Genomic DNA, 21,749 nt, shown 5'->3' with positions numbered 1-21,749 from the left:
GTGCCATTATTATTATTATGAATGTACGTACTGTATGTTATTGTTTTGTTTTTTGTTTGTTTATCATTTTAAGTAATTGTATTGTCTGTATTATGTATTGTTTTGTTGTATTGTCTGTTTGTAAAAATAAATAAAAAAATGCAATAAATATATTGTTAAAAAAAGAATGGGGGGGGGGGGGGATTCTTTAAAACTTTTTATTTTTACAGTAGGCTATACTATGTTAGCTCCATTGATCCATTCATGCGGCACAACATCTGACCATCTCAAGTGGTCAGATGGGTGGGCCAGTGCCACAAACACTTTCAATATTTTCAAAGAGCTCTGATCCAGACTAGGTGGGGAACCACTGTAACATTTCCCCCAAAACATTTCAGTTCACAAATATGGCTCCATGATATAGCAGTGATGTAATGTTTTCAGTGTAATGCGTCCCGGGACGCAGGGGTGGTCTTTTAGATGGGTCCCAGGGACATGTTATGAGTCCTACTTCAATGACATTAGAGTACAGTACAGTATTGCATCCCAGGAGCCAGGACCCCCGGAGGGTGGATTGCGTCCTTTCTCAATTTAGTGAGTCTAAGGATGCAGGCTATTTGCATCACTGATATAGGATAGATCCATAGTGTATTTTTGAGGGGTGCTAGCCCCTCCTATCAATCAATCAATAAATCAACTTTATTAATTCAGACTCAGGTCGTTAAAAATAGACAACATAAAATATTACATACAAACAGGAACATTTTATGTCATGATGATGTATGGTGATAAGAGCGCCCCTCACTTCACATGGGTGTGATTTTTATTAGTCTGGACAGGATTTGAATCCATCTCCTGTTGTATGTATAACTTGCAACAGTTGCAGGACTTCATATCTGAAGATTCAATGTATTTCACCATCCTTTCTATCGACATGAAAGGACAGCTCAACTGAAAAGTGCTGTCACATCACATTTATTATTAATTATTCTTTACTGTGTAAGCCATATGTAGGTGTTCTAAATGATGCATCATTCCAAATCTGTGAATAATATATATATATTTCTCACAATAAACACAACCCAGCAAAAATATGATACAAGGCTCTAGCAGTGTGTTTACATTGTTCCATACATTTAAAGTTTATTTTCAAATTAAAGTACCGCTACCTTCCACCTGCCACATTAGCCTGTACCTCCCTCTCCCCCCCAGTCGTCCTCTTCCCTGGGGAAGAAACTTGCAAGCTCATTGGTTAGTGTGAGCTGTTGCTCTCCCCATAGGAAGTGTGTCGGCTGCCCCGATTGGCTCTGATCCGGAGGGTAAATGAAGGAAGAGCTGAACTCGATTGCTAGGGCTGACCTCACCAGGCCCACACCCCCCTGCCGCTCTGAGCAGGGGTGGTACACCCGTCCACTGGCCGGGTGCATGTAGAGGGCCTCTGGGCGGAATGGCACAGACAGCCCTTCTCCTCCCCAACAGTAGGACAGTGTTCCTGCGGATCCCCCAGACCCCTGCTCCTGCTGTAACAGGTGGGTAAATACCAGGGGCTGGTCATCACAGCGAACAAAGTTTCTCTCCCGCCCACACAGCGACAGGAAGGGGAAGTCCTCCTGGTACCTCCCACTCTGATTGACACGCAAACGGTTAAAGAAGAAGACCAGGAACTTCTTATCTGGAAAGACAATGAAAATGTGTATATTATTGATGTTGATCAATCAAGTTCAATATTACTCTATATTAATACAATGCCATACTTCTCTCTCTGCCTTAAAACAAAAGGACAAACCATCACAAACACAACAAAAACATGCCTACATTGTCATTCATTATATGCAATATACAATAGATTATACAACAAGTGCAGTGCATATGGTTTTGTCACCTGGCTGTAGAAAAAACTGTTACTGACATCATGTGTGATTTGATGTTCTGAACGAGAAGAGAACATGAGCAGGGTGGCTACTAGTGTCCTTAAAGGTGTGTTATTCTTGTGTGTTTGCTCTATCTTGTGATAGTAATTATTGCTATAGTGTGTGTGTGTTCAGTAATAAGGGATTCTCTGTCTCTCCAGCTCTTTAGTAAACAGAAAATAATAGGTTGGGATACCAATTTCATTCAATCAGGAGAGAGAAATCATACAGCAGAATACAGGATAAACAAGTGAAATTTAAATGATGAAACAAAAATAATGAGCTAACATGGAATTGGAATACTAGAACACTTAATATGATAAATGGGCCATATAATCTGTTCTAAATGATGATGCATCCTGCAAAATCTGGGAATATCTATTTCTCTCAGACTCACACACACAACCTAGGAAAACTATGATACAAGGCTCTGAGCAGTGTGTTAACACAGTTCCATACATTTTCTCTGAACTGGAGAGATGGGGAGACCCCTGTTACTGAACAAACACAGCAGTATCATTTTAACAAGAACAAAACAAAAACAACGGTTTCATATTTAATCACATATTACAGTGAGGGATGTACACAATTGTGGTTGTAACGCGTTAGTTCTGGGTCCATGCATTTAGCTGCTAGTCTTTTGCAGCAGTGTGCACTGTGCAGTTATGTCAGGTTGCCAAACCACACTGTGAAATGTGTGAATACAGCCTGTGTAAGCACACTCTCAAGTTCAAAAGAGCTTTTTTTTTACTCAAATCAAATCTATTGAGATGCATTTGGTGTTTGGTGTATTAAGGTGCCAGTATTATTACTGCTGTTGCACTGCTTTTGTCTATAAAGTGCATGGGCATTTATAAGTTATTAACAACTTCATACTTAAACCTGCACAGTATTAGGGCTCAAACATGCTTAGATTTGAAGCCGAGTAAACTAATTCAAGGCAAGTGACACATGTTTTGTTCAAGAGGGTTAAATGGTCAGCTTGAGGTAATCATGTTTTTGAATGGTTTGACAGGCTTATGTCAGGTGGAAGGGCTTTCCAGTAAACATACAGTACGTACGTCCCAACAGTAAATGATCGTTGGGCATGTCATATTAGGTTGTCAGTGAGTCAACCATGTGGCATTTTGATGTGTGAGGTCTTAGTTTTACCTTTGAAGCAAGTGACAAAATTCTTCACTTTAGTGTCATCAAGGAACAGCTGTAAAGAACATGATCAAGATGTTAAACTTAAAATAAACCATGTTCAAATTAGCAAGATCGTGCACTCGTGCAGTGAGAGATGTGTGTGACATCAGTCACCTGTCCTTGGTGATCAATGTAATAGAAGTATTCACGGATGCGAGGTTCGGGGCTCTGGCCCTGGATATAGGTGACATTGGTCCGAACAGAGTTGGATAGGTTCACAGTCACACTAATGTTAGACAGGAATCGTACAGCCTTTAGTCCACTTCTGCTACTGCTGACAGCCAAAACCGACGGCCAAAACATGACTGAATGACTGGACCACAGTCACCACACTAAGATCAGAGCCTGTTGAAAACCATCCGGAATCGTAATCGAGATTCAATGAGCAACAACACGCGTATACAAAATAAATAGATCGCTTCACAGAAACAGTTACCCGACTCAGTTTACACCATAGTAGAGCTATAAAGGATAGAGACCGAACCGGAGAGCGGTTTACACCCGTGTTGTCATGTTCACGCCAACCCGGAAGAACTTATCCCTTCAAAACAAAACGTCACCAGAGCGTCTCTACTGGGTCAGATATTTCTTGTTTTTCTCGTAAAAATAAAATTGATAAAACAAGAAAATATCAAACCTAAAATAAAACAACAGAACCTGAACCAGGCCTGTTTTTCGTTATTCTGAATGTCTTGAAAATTGGAAATCGGCGCCTGTTTGGTCAGGGTAAACAAACAAAAATCACAAACATGTTCAATTCAGATTGAAATAAGGCAATTATACTATAGGTCCCCTGCCCCTGACCCGACGCGTCCGAAATTTGAAGCATGGTCCTGATTTATTTTGTGGGCTAGAATATTAGAAAAATGAACCAATATTTGATGCACAAATGATGCATTTGTTCAGAAACAAACAAGAGGAAAAAAACGTGTTTCTTTAAAGTAAATTCCTTCTGTCGATCAGATTATACTAAGATCCCCTGACCATTAATGATTTAATGTAGCCTACAGTGGTAATGTGGTAAACTTTGTTTGAGAGACTTCAGTGTAACATGTCAATAATTCGATGCACCTGTGTGGACTCACTAATCAGAGGAGAGTCACAAGTTAACTGAACAAAGAATACGAGCCCCTTTGTGATTTGGGTTAATCAAGGCTAATTGATTAGCCCCCACGCTTTGGGGGCGAGCTATCCACGGCTTGGGGGGAGCCGTCTTCACTTTTCGAAATTCCGGGGCGAGCCGTCTTCACTTTTAGCGAGTTGGCAAAGGGGCGAGACGAGATGACCTGAGGCTGAACGAATAGGTATTTTGTTTCTTTATAGTTTTCACGGTGTCTTGTATGGTCTGTTTGGAGGAATTAAGTTAAATTTGGAGAGTTTTAATAGAAATAAATAATCTCAGGCCATCTATCTGTATGATGCGCAACATGGACGTGTTGCACTTTGATTTATAACGAAGCATGTTTCCAAGCTCACCACATGATGGCGACATTGTTTAGCCAAAGACAAGTAAACGTTCGTTTGTTATCAGAGTCGTTCAATGGCTATCTGGTTTGTCATGTAAGGTTGTGTGACTTATCTTATCTTTATGCTTTAGGTTCCTCCCTGCACACAGCGCGTTTATCTGATTTTTAGCGTCGTTTCTCCATCGGTTTTCCGAAAACCGCGTCCATTGTGCAACCACCTCCCCTTGATAAACATTATGTTCTGTTTCTGGATCTTCTGCTAATTGGATTAGCCTTGATTAGCCGATCCTGACTTGTGGCGACTTCTATTCTATCCTTCACTTTACTCACATAATGTGATTCTGAGTGATATGAATTATGAAGTGACTCAAATATTTTATCACGTACTGCTGTTGTTCGTGTTATTAAGACAGGTTGGGTATAATAATCCGTTTATATTTTATAATGTATTCAGATGGGCCGTATTTCTTCGTCAGTTCCTTACCCCTTAGGCCTATCCCTAAACTTCTTTTTTTGAGTGGTGCAAACTCTGCTATAACCAGCAATGTCCGTCCGTCCCTATATGTCCCTCTATGTCTGTATGTCCGACTTATCCATATGTTTAGAGCCCTCGTACAAGGTTTATTTGACTATGCATGCATCCCTTAATCCCTCTTGGTACCACAGCACCTCAAAGGCCCTTAAAACAAGGCTCCAGACTTCCCATAACAAACTCAGGCTACTACTTGGCCTCACTCCTCGAACCAGTGCCCACTTTGACAGGCTGGAATGGTTGATGACAGAGTAGTTGTGGGCGCTGTTGCACCACTCGATCACTTCAGACAGGTCTGATTGTTTTTTTTACTATTTTGGAGAAAAATTACATTTTAAAGTTGTTCAACTATTCGATCTACATCTACACTTGTAGATCGGCTATTTGAACTAGGCCTATTAAAAAAATCAAATCAGTAAAAAAGGGAAAGAAGTTTAAGGATAAGAATAGAATAGACTTTATTTGCCATTTGCACAAGTGCATAGGAAATATTGGAGTGCAGCTCCCAGGGTCAGCATTAAAAAAGAGTCAGAGAAGAATACAGATAAGACAGGTGCGCTGTCTGTAGATTGTGTCCATGGCAGGGAGGTCTGATCCAATAATTCTCTACACACATTTGACAACTCTCAGCTTGGGTGATACCGCTGGTCAGGATGCTTTCAACAAGTCCTCTGTAGGCCAGATTAAGGGGTTGAAGACCAAGTTCGGCCTTCTTCAGCACAGACGACAATAGGGCCTATGGGCTCCACAGAAAGTGGTATAGAGGAATTCAAAACAACAATTATACCTGCAAATACCTCTTACATTTTGTGGAAAGGCCTATAATGGGAATACGAGTGTATATGCCTACATAGTACATACTGTTCATAAAAATAAAATAAAACAGACCTTTTGAAATCTGTCACATTGACAAAACATGTCGGGAAGAGTCCACGAACAGGGGGAAAACTGTAAAAATGTATTTCCTAATTCCTATTTCCTCAGCATCAGTGTTCTCATCATCTCAGGTCCTGCATCAGGCCCTAATATCTGATCAAAATTATGTTCCCCATGTCAGTTACTACATTTGTGTGTAGCCTACAAGCTTACAGCGCTGTGAGCTGGTACATCGGCTATTTACGCTATTTGTTGTACAGTGAAGTATATAGGGGTTAAATGGTTAAAAGGGCTGTGGTGTTTTGTATGTATGGACCCACTTTGACAGGGTGGCTTGCTTGGGCATTGTTAGGAGGATCCATTGTTCCGAAGCACATGGACAGGCCTCTAGGCCCTATTTATTGACCCTGTGTGATTGTGATTGGTGGGTCATGGGGCCAGCGTTTGCATCTGTGGTCCATGAGTTTAGGTTGTGATGTAGGCTACTCTATTATATTGAGAGAATTTGATTGTTGATAGTACATAATAGTGAAATTAACAATTTATTTGGACAGATGAATATAGTGCTTATATCGTTGCAGACAATTCAATTAAAAAAAGTGTGCGTGCGTGCGTGCGTGCGTGCGTGTGTGCGTGCGTGCGTGCGTGTGTGTGTGGGTGTTGTGTACACGCTGTGTGCGCACGTGCACGAGTGTGTCTGTGCATGTGTGTGAATGACAAAACGGATGTGTTTTTGTGCTACCGAACTGTTTTTGAGCAGTGCTAACCGCTCCAACATGTTACTTTGGGTTTCTACTGTCTAGTCCGTAGCAGCATGGTGAGATCATGTGGGTCTATACTGTATGCATTTCATCATCATGATAAAAGGCACTGCTCACTTCACATGGGTGTGATTTGTTTTTGTGTTTAAGCAACCGAGAAAATACTGCTAATGTATACGGCTAATAATGATAAATTGCAGTAATTAATAGCCTTCTAAATTCTGTTGGCCTATCTGGCCATGATTGTAACTGGTTGTCATCCTACATGAAAGACAGAACTTTCCCTGCTTTCCCTACATGTGTCTCTGGGTAGTTTCAAATATGATGAATTTAGCATTTACTGTGGGGGTCAGTTCTTGGTCCATTGCTTTTTAATCATATATGCTCAGAGAGCGAGAGAGAGAGAGAGAGAGAGAGAGAGAGAGAGAGAGAGAGAGAGAGAGAGAGAGAGAGATTGTGGGGGTCTTGTAATCATTTGTTTTATGGGGTGGGTTTATAAATGTGTATGTGTGTGGGGGAGGAGGTGGTAGATGGGTAGTGTTGGCAATGTGTATCTCTTTGTATAAAATGCATTTAGTTGGATTGGTTTTCTATGTGAAGTATGTTGAGTCTACACAGTGTGAAATGACAAATTCAATTGACTGACTTGACTTGATTAAACATAATATGGTCCTATGCACTGGAAGGTCATTTGACTTTGAATGATACAATATAACAGAAATATGCAATCTAGTGTAGATGCCTCTGAATTTGTGGAGACGATCTACAAGATCGCCAAACAAACAATTAGCTGGCATGAGCTGTTTCATGCTGCTTCACTGAGCAGAAAAGACTGTTGTCCCTTTTTTATTGATTTCAAAAACACCAATTTGCATAACGATGGCTTCCAAAATCTATACATAAATAAATGATGAATTATTGAATGAACTCATTAATTTGTTTCTGGGCTTCAACAGTTAAGCTTTTTGACCACTTTCTAACCACGTGGCTGGTCAAGCACTGATGTCAGACACAACAGAAACCATACATGTATTATTATATGTGTCTTTTGTGATTCAACCCAACATTAATATGGGCATTGGGCATATCTCTCGGATCGGTGGTTCGGCATTAGGTGTAAGTTTGTAGTTTAAAACAAAATATCTGAAATACAAGCTCACAGCACGTCATTATGCAACAACGTGTTAGGAGTGTGTAGATCAGATATTTTGGCGATTTGTCGTACAATTTTTGGATTGATTGAATACTTTATTAGCAGTTTGCAAAAAGTGCAGATGTACAGTTTATAACTAGAAAAAGTGCCACTCGGGGCACAGGGCTCCACCAGGCCAGGTCAGGTTGTGGCCTCCTGGTAGCGCTATAATAGGCATATGTGAAAAGGGGGCCATTTGTTCTTACACCATTGATGGCAATTGGATGATTTGAGGCATTTTGTTCCAAAAATGTGTTTTGCTAAAATCCACCTGTTGGTGGCGCTATAACAGGCCATTGTGAAAAGGGTGGGATATATTCCTCAGCCTAGTAGGAAAGTCTGTGAAAGATTTCACGTAAATTGCACGCTGGGTTCATGATTTGAGGCTTTTTGTTTCAAAAGGGTCAATCCTGCAAACTTTGAAAGCCAATGTTAGCCAATTAGGATGGAATATGAAATATCGGACAGATCCATCTTGAACACATGACTATAGAGATAGTGTGTAACGATTCGCGGGATTTTTGGACAGAATCTGGAGGAGTAATATAAAAAAATGTTTTTTAAAAGTCGGCCTCCTGGTGGCGCTATAACAGGCCGTTCTGGAAATTGGCAGAGGTTCATCGTTGGCATCCAGGGAGTGTGTGTGCAAAATCTGGCATCGACCGGGTTAACGGTGCCGGAGATTAGCTGTTCACAGACGGACGGACGGACGGAGTGCAAAACATACTCTCTCCCCATGCCTTCTTCGGGCCTGGTGGAGACAATAATGTTATAAAGGATAACACAAGAAAGGCCAGAGGGCTTATTTCCATTTTGGTCCCTCCTGTGTGTTCAATACTATACAATAAATCATAGGGGAGAAGTAAAAGTATCATTTCTGTACAAAGTAAAGTACAGAAATTACAAAGTCTTTATGTACTTTGGCTTAATCTTGCCGTAGATCTCTCCAGCCCAGTCCAGAGTACATCTGCGACTGCCACCCCTAGATGAGTTCATAATGTCTATGGATGGAGGCTAATGACTGACATGATGAAGGACTGTCACCGCTGTCCTCACACACGACATGCTGCCTTCCTTCCCATCAGGCATCTGGAGCCCGGGCCTGTCATCGTTGACCTCTGACCCCGCAGCTGGAGCCCCGCTCTGGGGACACTTCAGATGCCCTCTGACAATGTATGGAAACACACACATACACACACACACACACGCACACACACACACACACACACACACACACACACACACACACACACACACTCATCTAATTGCGTTACTTAATAATAATTGCATTATATAATGATTGAATACAGTGTATGGCTGGTGTTTTCATGGATTGAAACAGAACACATACGCACATGTGCATGCATGTGTGTGCATGTGCATGCGCTTGAGCGTACGTGTGTGCTGTGCACGCATGTGTGTTTGTCTGTCTAGGCAGGTATCTCCTTTGTTTGTTGAAACAGATACTGGCGTTTGTTGTGACTGTTGTTGCCTGCAGCTTGTGTGCGTGTACGCACGCACGCACGCGTGTGTCTGAGTGAGTAAGTGAGTGAGTGAGTGAGTGGGCGTCTGTGTGCCCCACCAAAGTTGTATTGTTGCATTATTTGCCGTCATCTCTGCATGCATGCAAGCACGCATGTATGGAGACTTGGAGAGTGCTGCGCTGTAGGCTCTGCTCAGGTTTGCTGTTACAACAGCTCTCTGTCTTCTGTGCAGCACGCAGAGGAAATCTATCCTGACACGAAGATAAGGCCCTCTACCTCTATCTCTCTCTCTCACACACACACACACACACACACACACACACACACACACACACACACACACACACACACACACACACACACACACATACACTCACACGTGAGCCATATAGCTTAGCAGCTGGACAGATGTGATGGATGGTCGGTAATCACACGGAATAGCAGGGTGGGATTAGTAACAACAGTAACCTCTTGATAACAGTGAGAGAAACAGAGATGACACAGTGATGTTTATTAACAATGATGAAAGATCACTGTGGCCATGGCCAGTGGAACCTATGTTGAATGTACAGCCACACAGTCAAATTCATCCATAGTGTTCATTTCGCATACAGGCACCTCAATATTTCTTTACATTTTGGAAAGAAGAGCCCATTTAACATTGCGGTACTCACAATGTTTAGGTGGTTAGATGGTTCAGTGGTTATTACCTTATAATTTACTTTATAATTTCAAAGTCTGCTACGATGAACAATTGACCATTGTACATACTTCCTTATTCTCTTTATTGCTGCTATTCTTTTTTTGTTGTTCCTTATTAATGCCATTATGTTCAAAACAAAGAATTTTATATCTTGAAGAAGATGTTGAAGAATCTTGAATAATATATCTTGAAATATGGAATCTTAAAATCTTCATAGATGATGATGAATATATTTACTCCTGAAACTCAGTGAGTGTTCAAATGAGGATTTTAGTGTCGACTACGGTGACTCGACCTGTACCTTTCTCTCTCATAATATTTGTGCAAAGCGTGACAGATGTGAGCATCCCTTTTACCCTGCCAGCCCTGTCAGCCTGCAACCCAATCAGTCCACACGAGCATTCTGCTGTGGGCAATAAAATGCAAATATGTTCCACACTGATACCAGGCCTGCTGCTGCCCCTCCAGCCCACCACAAATGATACCAGTCGCAGAGAGGAGGAACCTGAATTGATTGATTCCACAGCAGCGCCTGCTGCTGCTGTACAATTAGAAAGGTGTTGCTCACGGGGGGGGGTTGAGGAGGGCCGTTTGGAGTGTAGTGATAAGGTCATCAGGGTGCTGTGTGACAATCTGCTTGTAAGGCCACGATCTGATGTGCTTTTAACATTGCTACTGCTGGCTTACTGCGTGAGTGTGTGTGTGCATACTTATTACTATACTTCCAAGGGCCAAGAATTTGAGAAACAGACATTGTGGGAACAATTTCACCGGTTCCCCACAAAATAACTCACTCAGGCTTGGGTTAAAATGATGGTCAAATGGTATTTATAAAATTTGCCTTCCTACAATCTGCACAAGTATTGTGTGTGCGTGTTTGTGAGAGGACTGTTTGTAGGGGCTTTATCAGTGAGCGACACAGAGAGCCATTCAGTGGCCACAGAGTCACAACAAAGGGCTAATTTAGTGGAACAAAGACATCTCGGTCCTGGAGGCCACGCCGGCTGCAAATCACAACAATAACCCTCCCGTAGCCTTCCACTAAACGCCCAAAAGACTTTTAACAAACCAATAATACCACATCAACTCCTCAGGTAAACACAAACACACGCCGCCTGTTATTTGATCCCCAGGCACAGATAGGCTGACCTTTGGTACACAAGAAGAATAAATAGTATAATCTACGTCGCACAAATATGATTTTGTTGCACTTGCAAGCATTTCTGCCTATTGGCTGAGACTTATGTAAGCAGCTGGCCTATAGCGTTACTGCTCCTCTCCAGTGGTGTAAAGTAACTATAGTACTGTGCTTGATTACAATTTCAAGTTTACTTGAGTATTTTCATTTCTTCATACTTAAACCTCTGCAAATATTTGTACTTTTTACTCCACCACATGTACTTGAGAGATTTAGATACTGGTATACTTTGCAGGTTTAGATTATTATTATTAATTAATCACTCATCTTCAAAATGTTTAGCAAAATTTAAGATCTACAAGCTCACAACACGTCGCATCACAAAGCGCTGTGATCTTGTGGGTCTGCAGTTGTCGAATATCCTAAGTATGAATAGACGATGCTCATACGTTTGTACTTGACTTACAGTAAGTAAGTAGTACCCCCCCCCCACAGCTCCTCTCCTCTCTCAGCACAGTGACATCCCCCCCACAGCTCCTCTCCTCTCTCAGCACAGTGACATCCATGAAATAAGAGCTCTGTGCGGAGTACCGTGGCTGAGAGACGCACTTCCTGTGTGGCGAGGTAGGAACAGGGGAGAGGAGAACACGCCTCATTTGGAATGCACTCGTACTAGTGCTGAAAATATGACTTCAAATCACTATCACCATTTCTGACTTATGCCTCGATTACGATATTTTCATATACGCCCAGCCCTAAACACACCCCACTCATCACAATACACTCGTCACACTTGACAGACAGGTCTGTCAAACAGGATGGGCAGATCAATGCCCCCCTCCCAACACTACCTAGCCCTTAAAGCACACACACACACACACACACACACACACACACACACAGGGGAGGGGGGGGGGGGTAAATAGAGTAATCAAATAGACAAAAGGAAATGCAGATTACCTGTTGCTATGACAACGGCAGCTGCAGTGTGTCGGACATGCTCTCAGACAGGGCTAAGTGGAGGAGGTGCTTCTGCAAACAGCATGAAATGCGATCTGGCTCACAAGCAGTACGTGGGCCAGGTGCTTCCAGCAGCACCACAGAACCCTGGCTCACAACACAAGCAGTGGGCCAGCTGGTGCTTCCAGCACAGTCAATCACAGTCATCAAATTTGTCCGTACACAGACAAGATATATCGTGGCAAAACTTGGTCTTGTCCGTGGCAAATTTTAGATTGTCTTTTCTACACACTATATTATAATGTTCTTATTTTGATCATGAGACCCAATTGTTGAATGTCAAGTCTCCATGTTTTCTTCAGAATATGTATGACGACCCTGATTTACTATGACACTATGGCATATTAGGAGATCAACTAGTACTAGTGGATCTCAAATGCTTTATTTGAAAGGACCCCCTTGGCCTTAACTCTGATAGTGTACTTGGTTCCATACACTCAGAGTTACAGAACTGTTATGGTCATTCAGGGCTAGCTCTTTATGTGTTTCTGGTAATATTGTCTGTTCATGGCAAAAATGTAATTTTGACAAAAAAAAATGTACCAGTGGGAGCTAGTGCTTCCAACAGCACCACAGAATCCTGCTGCAGCCTATACCGTACCTGCTTCATCTGAGCTGCTGCTCACCATGGCTGCTCATTGTGAAACACTAGGACTGGCCGATGCGACTTCGAATCCATATCACGATTATTTCAAACTTTTGCCTCTATTACGATTAATGAACGAATATTTAAAGGGGGGAAAAATCTGTATATTGGTTCTAGATGTCGGTTACGATACATTTCTGGTTAATTGACCAGTAGTGATCAGTGTTCACAATGACCAGCCGTGCAGCACGTGTGATTCAAAGCTGTGGCCCGGTTGCGTAAAGACCCACACCCGCCTGCCTCTTATTGGCCCCCCTCCTACTACTACAATAGGAAGTAGTAAGGTGCCTGCAGGGCGTGGCATTCTAACATCCTACTATAAATGCGCCACGTCTCTGCGTGCGTGCGTACGTGCATGTGTGTACGGTACGTAACTCGAGAACCGTTTGACCCACCGACTTCACATTCGACACACGCGTTCCACACCCCTCTCCTATCGGCTCGTTCCTGCAGCAACGCAAGCATGCCATTAGTAAGGGATAATGTATGGCTGAGTGGTCATTGTTTATAGATAATCACCGACAGCGGAGCCTGAAGGTGATTTATATATAAACAATTACCACTCAGCCATACATTATCCCGCTTATTACACGGCTACTTAAAGGGGAATTCCACTCATTTTCAACATTTTATTATGTCATTGATTGATTGATTGAAATATAACAGTTTGCAGAATTACAGTACATTTCAAGCACAAACTCAATACAAAGACTGTTAACTGTGAATGGACGACCCAATTAAGCATTACACTTGTTTACACCTTAATATTATTAATATACCTTAGAGCTGTTGTGTGGAAATAATAAAAAAGTCCCCCCATTCTGTGTTTCCTAGAACTGGAGATCTGGGAAAAAAAGTTCTAAGGTATATTAATGACATTAAATTAAATTACAGTAAAATGTTGAAAATGAGTGGAATGCCCCTTTAAGTATTTGTGCCACATACAAATTATACCATACCATACCATACCACCTATATTTATATTGCACATTTAAAAACAACAGCTTTACAGTAAAAAAAACCCACAAAAACACAACATACACATTGTCACATTGAACATCAGAAAACATCTCATACTGTGCTTGTAAATGCCAAGGAATAAAGGTAAGTATTGAGGCGTGATTTAAACATCTGGAGCATATATGTCAAACTCAAGGCCCTGGGGCCAAATCAGGCCCGTGAATGAATTATCTTTGGCCCTCTGGTATATTGCACGGACCACCATAATACTAGTCCCACAATGTATTGCGAGTGCATTGTCACATATCGAGGGCCCGCAAGCGCATGCGTCTTCTCTTCACTATTGATCAGCAGTGAACGTATATCACTTGTGGTCAACTTTCAGCTACCCCTCTCCCCACCTGTGTGTTGAAACACAGTCCGGCCCTCGACTTGTACCAATTTTTTGTACCCCCCAGCTTTGGGACGTTATCTGCCAGCTACGTATGTACATTCCCACTACGGGGCAGAGGCGTGCAGTGTCGGTAGGCCAATGAGAGGCTGGCAGGGGCGGGTCTTAACGCAACCGGGCCACAGTTTTAAATCACGGGTGCAGCACACGACTGCCAGTCACTGCCAGTGAGCATGTGCAGGCATTGCAGGGATGCATCCATGTGCATATTATGTGTGTGTGTGTGTGTGTGTGTGTGTGTGTGTGTGTGTGTGTGTGTGTGTGTGTGTGTGTGTGTGTGTGTGTGCAGTGGCGTGCACAGATAGACACTAGGGGGTGCTAGAGCACACCTGCCCTTCCTTCTGGACAGCAATGAGCCCTTTTTTTTTTTACAGTGTACATATGTGGACCATGGTGACATTGATATATTAATATATTATTTAGGCCCTAAAATCTATAAATCTCACACTATTAAGGCAACCGGCCGGTTCCACGCGCTGCACAAGGTGCCCTTTTTTTCACTTGAGCACCTTCCCCTCTAAATGTCTGTGCACGCCTGTGTGTGTGTGTGTGTGTGTGTGTGTGTGTGTGTGTGTGTGTGTGTGTGTGTGTGTGTGTGTGTGTGTGTGTGTGTGTGTGTCTCGGGGTGGGGTGAATTTTCCACATACTCATACTGTATATCATTATACCACCAGCTCAGTAGCTTTGTGATTAGAGTGTCTGCCCAGCTGTGATTGGGAGGTCTGGGATTCAATCCACGGCCAAGTCATACCAAGGCAAGGCATGGACTATAATACAATGGTAGACCTGCCCAGTACCACTGCCTTCCTGCTTGGCATTCAGCATTAAAGATTGGATTGGGGTAAGTCTCAGTGACATATAGAATATAATGTTCAGGGGATATACTATACTTGTACTGTACATCAAGCTAGCTGTCTCACGCTACGGAAACAGGAGATAGGCTCCTGACCACATGGCTCAGGAATCGTCATTATATCAGCATTATAGATTCAAGATTCAAGTTTGAGTATGAGTATATAAAAGCTAAATTATTTCATTTTGGTCCTTCAAACGAGATTCCGACGAGATTTGTTGTAGACAGAAAAAAGCTGTCCATGTGCAGCTGTAACTCAGGTCAGTTTGACTAAGAATAGTGTTGACAAAAGTGGTAAACAAAAAATCACACCTGTGTGAAGTGAGGGGCGCTAATATATTAAATATATAAAATTAAATGTTGATTAGGTGATGTAATGGTGATGTAAAACAAATAGTGACAAAACAAACATTAAATTCTCTTTATTGTTAAAGGACCATTTCACCACTTTTCAACCTATCTTCATTCATCACAATTTGCGTCCTCACTTTTGTCTTCAATGTTTGTGTTTACACAAGCCCTGAAAGCTGGACACCTCAAAAAACAAAAACACAAACTGTAACATAGAAAAATAATAGCTGCATAGATTAGGCTACCACTAAGCATGTGGGAAATTCAACCGTTGACGTTGAACTATGCCCAGGTTAGATAATCAACTTTAAGTGTCACATTGTCCATGTACGTAACAGGGGCCTCCGGGCCAGCTGGGAAGGGGGGGGGGGGGCTTTGGGAGTCAGAGGAAGGACACACATCCCCACCTCGCCAGCCACCATACAGTCCCAGTCCCAGTCCCCCCCCCCCCCCCCCCGACACAGACGTATCATCGGAGGCCAGCAGCTGGCAGCCTGCCTGCCCCATTTGAACTCCCATCAGCACTCACTGCAGACCGGCTAATCACAGCCAATGATGGCTCAGCACCACCACCACCATCGGCCCTGGACACTACCACACCTGCCCCCCACAACTGGCGCACACACACACACACACACACACACACACACACACACACACACACACACACACACACACACACACAAACACACCATCATAAGGTCCCAGATGGCACCGTCCCACCAATGTGTGTTTGAGTGTGGGGGGTGGGGGGGCGCAGTGTCCTCTTACCTCCCCTGACAGCTGAAGGTGCACTGGTGACAGAGAGTGGGGAGACAGAGTCCCGGAACCAAATGAAGCCATCAGCAGCTGGAGGTGAATCCTATGTTGAGGGGTTTGACGACAAGCTCACAACACGTCACATTTTTGAGGGGCGCTAGCCCCCCAATGTCTGGCTTTTAGAAATGACGTCATGTGACAGCCAAGTCTATGGATGGTTTGTCTTTAAACAGGACCCCACTCCTAACGTCATGTGGCAGCCACAGTGGGCGCCCCTCACTTCATACGAGTTTTGAAAATCGGGACGCCAGGGTCAATGTGGTTAAACAATGTGGGTGTGTTGATGACTGTATAATGTACTCACAGCCACACATTGCTTCACACGCCTGCACAGTGCGTGGATGTGTCATTAAACACAAATTGATGACCGCTCATGTCATTCAAAAGAGACAGCCTGCATGGTTGTTGGCAGCGGTCCCGCAGTGGTCATTAAGGTGACTTTTATTATCTTTAGCCTATAAATACGATTACAGCTGTGGGGGTGGAGGGGTCTTTAGCAATTGCAATTTTTGTATTTTTGTGTTAGTAATCCATTTCTGCGTGGGTGACTTGACGGTACAGGGCTGTGCATGTACAGTATATGCACTGAGATAAGCTGCCATCATCGTTAAGCAGGGAGCAGATGGTACATTGATCCTGTGCACATCACTGTAGTCTGGTATGTGCCTTCCTCATTAGAACCACTCTCACATACAAACGCAGAAATATAATACATACAAATTGACATAATATTCACATCAGTCACCTTTAAAGGGGTCCATTACAGCAGTAGTTGTCAAACCTTTTAATTTAAAAAAGGATCCCCAGTTTGATATGCGATAGACCATTGATACAATTTTCTATCTCTGGCGACCAAATCTACACTATAGCCTATAAAATCCTATATACCTCTGAGAGTGTGCAAATGGTCATTTTCCAAACAAATTCAAAGATTTCCCAACTGCGAAAATAGAAAATCTACAAGCTCGTAATGTGTGCCACTGCCAAGCATTGTGCATCTGCTATGTTCACCATATTTGAATTAGGACTTAAAGGGACATTTCACCCTTTTTGCCAATGTTAATGACATTTAGAAGATTTACACACTTTCCTGGGGGTCTTCATGTGTGTAATATGTGGTTTTAGATATTTTAGTTTTTAGCAGTGAGCCCAGTGTCTCTGATGTCATGGACACTGGGCTCACTTACTTCCTGGACTACATGTTGTCTCAGTACAGGCTCATACATAGTCTGGATTTACGGTGGTGGGGTGACCACCGAACTACAACATGACGTCACGAGCCGCGGTGAAGAGCAAACCACCGCCACCGCTCCAGCCCTTCTCTCTGTTTTTACTCACCACCGCTCAACGTTATTTCAGCTCCGGTGGTCAGCTCACCACCGGAGCGGTGGTCACCTCACCACCAAAAATCCAGACTATGAATAGGCCTTAAGACAGCCCTCCCCCTATCCAGTATCATAAAGTGTCCCTTTAATGTGCTTTTTCTTTCCTAGAAATTGTGAAGCCAAAAGTAGGTTACAATATTTGCCTTTGAAATGTAGTGGAGTGAAATCCTCGAGTAAAGTACAGATCCTCAAAAATATAAGGTACAAACATAATGTTCAGTCCACCAATGATGAAGGGTGATCACACTACAGAAGGTCTGTCTCCCCTATACTCTGTAATGTATGTCAGCTTTGTTGTAGTGCAGGCGGCGAGGATCCAATCATCTCCTTTAGCATGCGCTGCTGTGACTGTCTGGCAGATATAGCCTACCCGTATACTGTAGTATGCAATAATAAGCTATATTTAGCTGCAGGATCTGTGTGTGCGTAAAGTGACGCACATAGCGTGAACGCATCCACACACACCACCGTGTGTGGTGAAAAGAGGTTGTGCCACACTGAGTATGTGGCACATAGCCAGAAGTAGCTAGTTTTAGCCCCACCCCCTGGTACTTATCATTCATAGGCTAGTATAATAGCCTAATAATGACACATCATGCATGGCTATGAATAGGCTATAATGTAGCATAGGCCTATTAAGCTCAGGAAACCAAACAATCTTGAGCTTTTTGGAACAAAGACTGAGGACTGGCCCTTGAAGCGGCAAAATCCACGATCCCCAGTTAAATGAAATGAATAAAACAGTAGGTCTATTTTTACCTACAGTATAAATGGTATAGGCCTATAGGCTGTTACTAAAATATAGACCTACAGTGAGCCCACATCTCTTCCATCATTGAGACATAACCTTTGACCCTGGTGTTGGGTAGGACATCTGGCCTACTGGATGATAACAGGTAGCACTGCCTGGAGCTCATGCATGTGCAATAACTAGCCTATAATGCTGCTTGAAAGGGGTAGAAATGTGGTTTGAGTCCCGGATAGCGTAAAGTATATTGATTGCATCTAGGCCAAATAATGTAATGGACGGTATGGACCGTCCCTTACGCGGAGTGCCCAAAATGGAACACTAAGTTGTCTATACATCATCAGTCCTACCGACAGTAAGTATAAAGTATATAGCCCAATGCGGTACTGTGGTGTGGCCCAGAGCCATATAGAAGAGTTACGATATTGAGGGGGAAGAAGCGGAGCACTCGAGCGCAGTTCATGTAGCCTGAACTGGGACAAGCTGGAGTTTGAAATACATTGTTTTCAATGAGGGTGGCGCAAATAATCTGCTTTAGGCATGTGTGCAACATGACGACTGAAGTATTGTACAGTGACAACTAAAGTCTCTATAATGCTTATGTTGTACGTCGATTATTACTACAAAACAATCTAAAATAAAGGGATTTAAGATCATTAAAGCTGGGCTGTTTCCTGGGTGCAATCTAAGGGTGCAATGCATTTCTGCCTACTTCCGGTCCAGGACTTGTCCCTATTTGTTGTCCACTGGCCCTATGAAGTGAACGGAGTTTTCGTAACTCTGTCTTACTCTATGGCTCTGGTGTGGCCTAACTGCACTTTATGAATAATGAAAAACATGACGTAAACAATGCGGCGCTCTTCTTTGCAGGCCGGCGTTCACCGGGGGCGGGGCGTTGCGAAGCGTGACGCGGCCGTGACGTAGTCTCTCCACTCGGGGATGTTTTAATCCTTCTTGCCGCATGCACTGCAGCAGCAACAGAACACACACACACCGGTGGTACAACCAACCAGCAGAGCAGAGGAGAGGAGGCAGGCAGGCACTGCAGCACCAACAGAACACACACACACCGGTGGTACAACCAACCAGCAGAGCAGAGGAGAGGAGACAGGCAGGCAGGGGCTCACCCAACAACCAACCCATGGACCACATATAGAGGACAGATAAGGCCCACGTTAATTGGTCTTTAAAAGAAAAGAATCAGAGAAAACGAAGGCAGACTTTAATCATTTACTAGGCTATTATTTATTTGGATAGGTCGAACTCGAACCCCTCCTCTCTCTCTCTCTCTCTCTCTCTCTCTCTCTCTCTCTCTCTCTTTCCAAAGAAGACTACTAGACTGTTCTATCAAAAAAGACTGAATTCCATTTTCGACTATATATACACGACTAAATATATGTTTTTTGTTGCAACAGTAAATGGGTGATCACGGCTTGCTGTCAGATAACATAAGCAGTCTACTGAGCGGACTGAGTCGCACCTTTCAGATCCTCCTCGGCCTCTCCTCCTCCTCCTCCTCCTCCTCCGGTGCCACTCGGCCGGTTGCGGCCCGGTTCGTCCTTGACGTCCCCGCTGCCGTTGCTCCTGTCAGCCGCTCTGCATCATCATCATCTTCATCATCATCATCAGAACATGCAGGATGAGCCTGCGGGGTTGACAACCACCACAACCACACAACCAGCAGCAGCCGGTGGCCCAGCGAGAAGGACAAGAAGAAACACAACAGCAACGTCAACGCGAGGATCGACAGGAATGGTATCAAACAACTGAACCAGACCGAACATCCATTACAGCAACCCGAACCACGAGCACCGCAGCCGCAGCGGACTACATACAGACAGCAGCCCTCTTAGCCACCATCACCACCAGTGTGTTATAGATTTACCCCCGAATTCGACCGGGATCGTTTTCGTCCGACGCAGTATATCTGTGACCTTCAGCAGCACAACAACCGGAACATACATGATCAGCAGTTACATCAGCACACCGAGCTGAGCTCCAGCAGCACACAGTGCCAGAGGAGCAGCCAGTCACCTGCCGCAGAGGCAGCACTTGAGCACAGCGCAGCCCAGCGCGGAGCCTCGTCGCCCGGCAGGGACCAGCGGCTCTACCCGGGGATTGAACAGACCCAAGTCGATGCGCCTGCGTCGTCTTCGTCGCTCGCTTCCGTGAAACCCCCCCACACACACACGATCCAAATGGACTCCTCCATCGCCCACCATATCAATAATGGCAATGGCACCGGCGCAATGCTGTCCGGAGGGCTCGGCGCCGGCTTCGCGAGCCTCCAAGCCGCCCAGGAGATGCAGCAGAACAGCGCGGGCGGCGGCAGCAGCGCCGGTTCGGCTTCGCCTCCCCTCTCCGGGTTCGGAACCCCGTGGTCGGTCCAGACCAGCTCGTCGCCGCCGCCTCCTGTCCCCGGTTCCATCAGCGCCATCCACGCGAACGCCATCAACCAGATCCCCAACAACACCGACTCTGACAACGGGTTCTACCCAGGTATCCCCTCCTCCGTCAACCCGGCCTTCTTCCAGAGCTTCTCGCCGGTGTCTGCTAATCCGTGCGGCGGGATCAACGTGCAGGGCTTCAACGGGCCCTTCTCACCCCAGATAAACGTCCCCCAGCAGCAGCAGAACCGCAGGTCCCCGGTCAGTCCCCAGATGCACCACCAGCACCAGGGCGCCTTTCTGCAGCAGAGGAACAACTACAACCACCATCAGGTGAGTTTGTCACAACGACAACATGACATCGAATCAAACTAAGTAGAGAAGAGATTATAAATCCAGTAGGCCAGAGTCTCTTAAAAATATGTATTCTGCTTGCTTTTAGAGGCCTATACTGGTTCTCTGGGTTAGTGGGGACCCCCTGGTGTCCTTAGGGGACAGGGGGACGGAGCATGCAGTGGGTCCCCAGGAAAAAATGAGGAACAGTATACACTTAAGCCCCATTTTCTTTTTCGGCTATATTCGAAAGTATAGCTGATTTGCTATTTTAGACAAAATGTAGGTCAATCTTGACAAATCGTCTATTATCAGGGGCCCCTATATATTATATATATTTTTTTTTCAAACAGTGGTCTGCGGTGAAAAACATCAATTTGTGGGGTCCTTGACATGATAATGTTTGAAAACCACTGACATATAGACAGTATTGACGTCACCACCAAGCCGAGCGTTAAATCTACAGGGGTTGGTACCCATACGATTCCACTGCCCCTTAAATTATCTGTACTATAGCTTATTAATCGAGTTAAACCATAATTCTTTACGGACCAGGCCTAAGGTTGG

At 44.0% G+C, this 21,749-nt stretch overlaps 2 protein-coding genes across 4 annotated transcripts in view; one reads left to right on the top strand and one right to left on the bottom strand.

The window, feature by feature from the left end:
• Positions 1–254: 254 nt before the first annotated feature.
• On the bottom strand, positions 255–3,591 carry LOC308319618 (UPF0598 protein C8orf82 homolog). Its single transcript, XM_080769722.1, has 3 exons — positions 3,192–3,591; positions 3,042–3,090; positions 255–1,651 (listed from the first exon to the last, which is right to left on the bottom strand). The coding sequence occupies exons 1-3, from the start codon at positions 3,378–3,380 to the stop codon at positions 1,164–1,166; spliced, it is 726 nt and encodes a 241-aa protein (XP_080625848.1). The 5' UTR covers positions 3,381–3,591; the 3' UTR covers positions 255–1,163.
• A 16,724-nt stretch (positions 3,592–20,315) lies between these two features.
• Positions 20,316–21,749, top strand: part of cpeb2 (cytoplasmic polyadenylation element binding protein 2) — a 29,119-nt gene continuing 27,685 nt past the window's right edge. For 2 of the 3 annotated variants that reach the window (XM_080769344.1, XM_080769342.1), the window contains exon 1: positions 20,520–21,182. In XM_080769344.1, the coding sequence (XP_080625470.1) occupies positions 20,661–21,182 (522 nt within the window). In that variant the 5' untranslated portion in view covers positions 20,520–20,660. Of the gene's footprint in view, positions 21,183–21,749 lie in introns of all 3 variants that reach the window. The other variant, XM_080769343.1, reaches the window with a different exon arrangement.

This window comes from Protomyctophum bolini, assembly GCF_963924005.1.
Source record: "Protomyctophum bolini genome assembly, chromosome: 8".
NCBI lineage: Eukaryota > Metazoa > Chordata > Actinopteri > Myctophiformes > Myctophidae > Protomyctophum > Protomyctophum bolini.
This window is presented reverse-complemented; position numbering and strand designations above follow the sequence as displayed.

What these genes read in the sequence shown, in the direction of transcription:
- LOC308319618 (XM_080769722.1), bottom strand. Translation starts at nt 3,380, where the DNA reads ATGTTTTGGCCGTCGGTTTTGGCTGTCAGCAGTAGCAGAAGTGGACTA. An exon ending in ACATTGATCACCAAGGACAG is followed by an intron (nt 3,091 to 3,191) that starts GTGACTGATGTC and finishes TGTTCTTTACAG; the next exon opens with CTGTTCCTTGATGACACTAA. An exon ending in TTTTGTCACTTGCTTCAAAG is followed by an intron (nt 1,652 to 3,041) that starts GTAAAACTAAGA and finishes TTGTCTTTCCAG; the next exon opens with ATAAGAAGTTCCTGGTCTTC.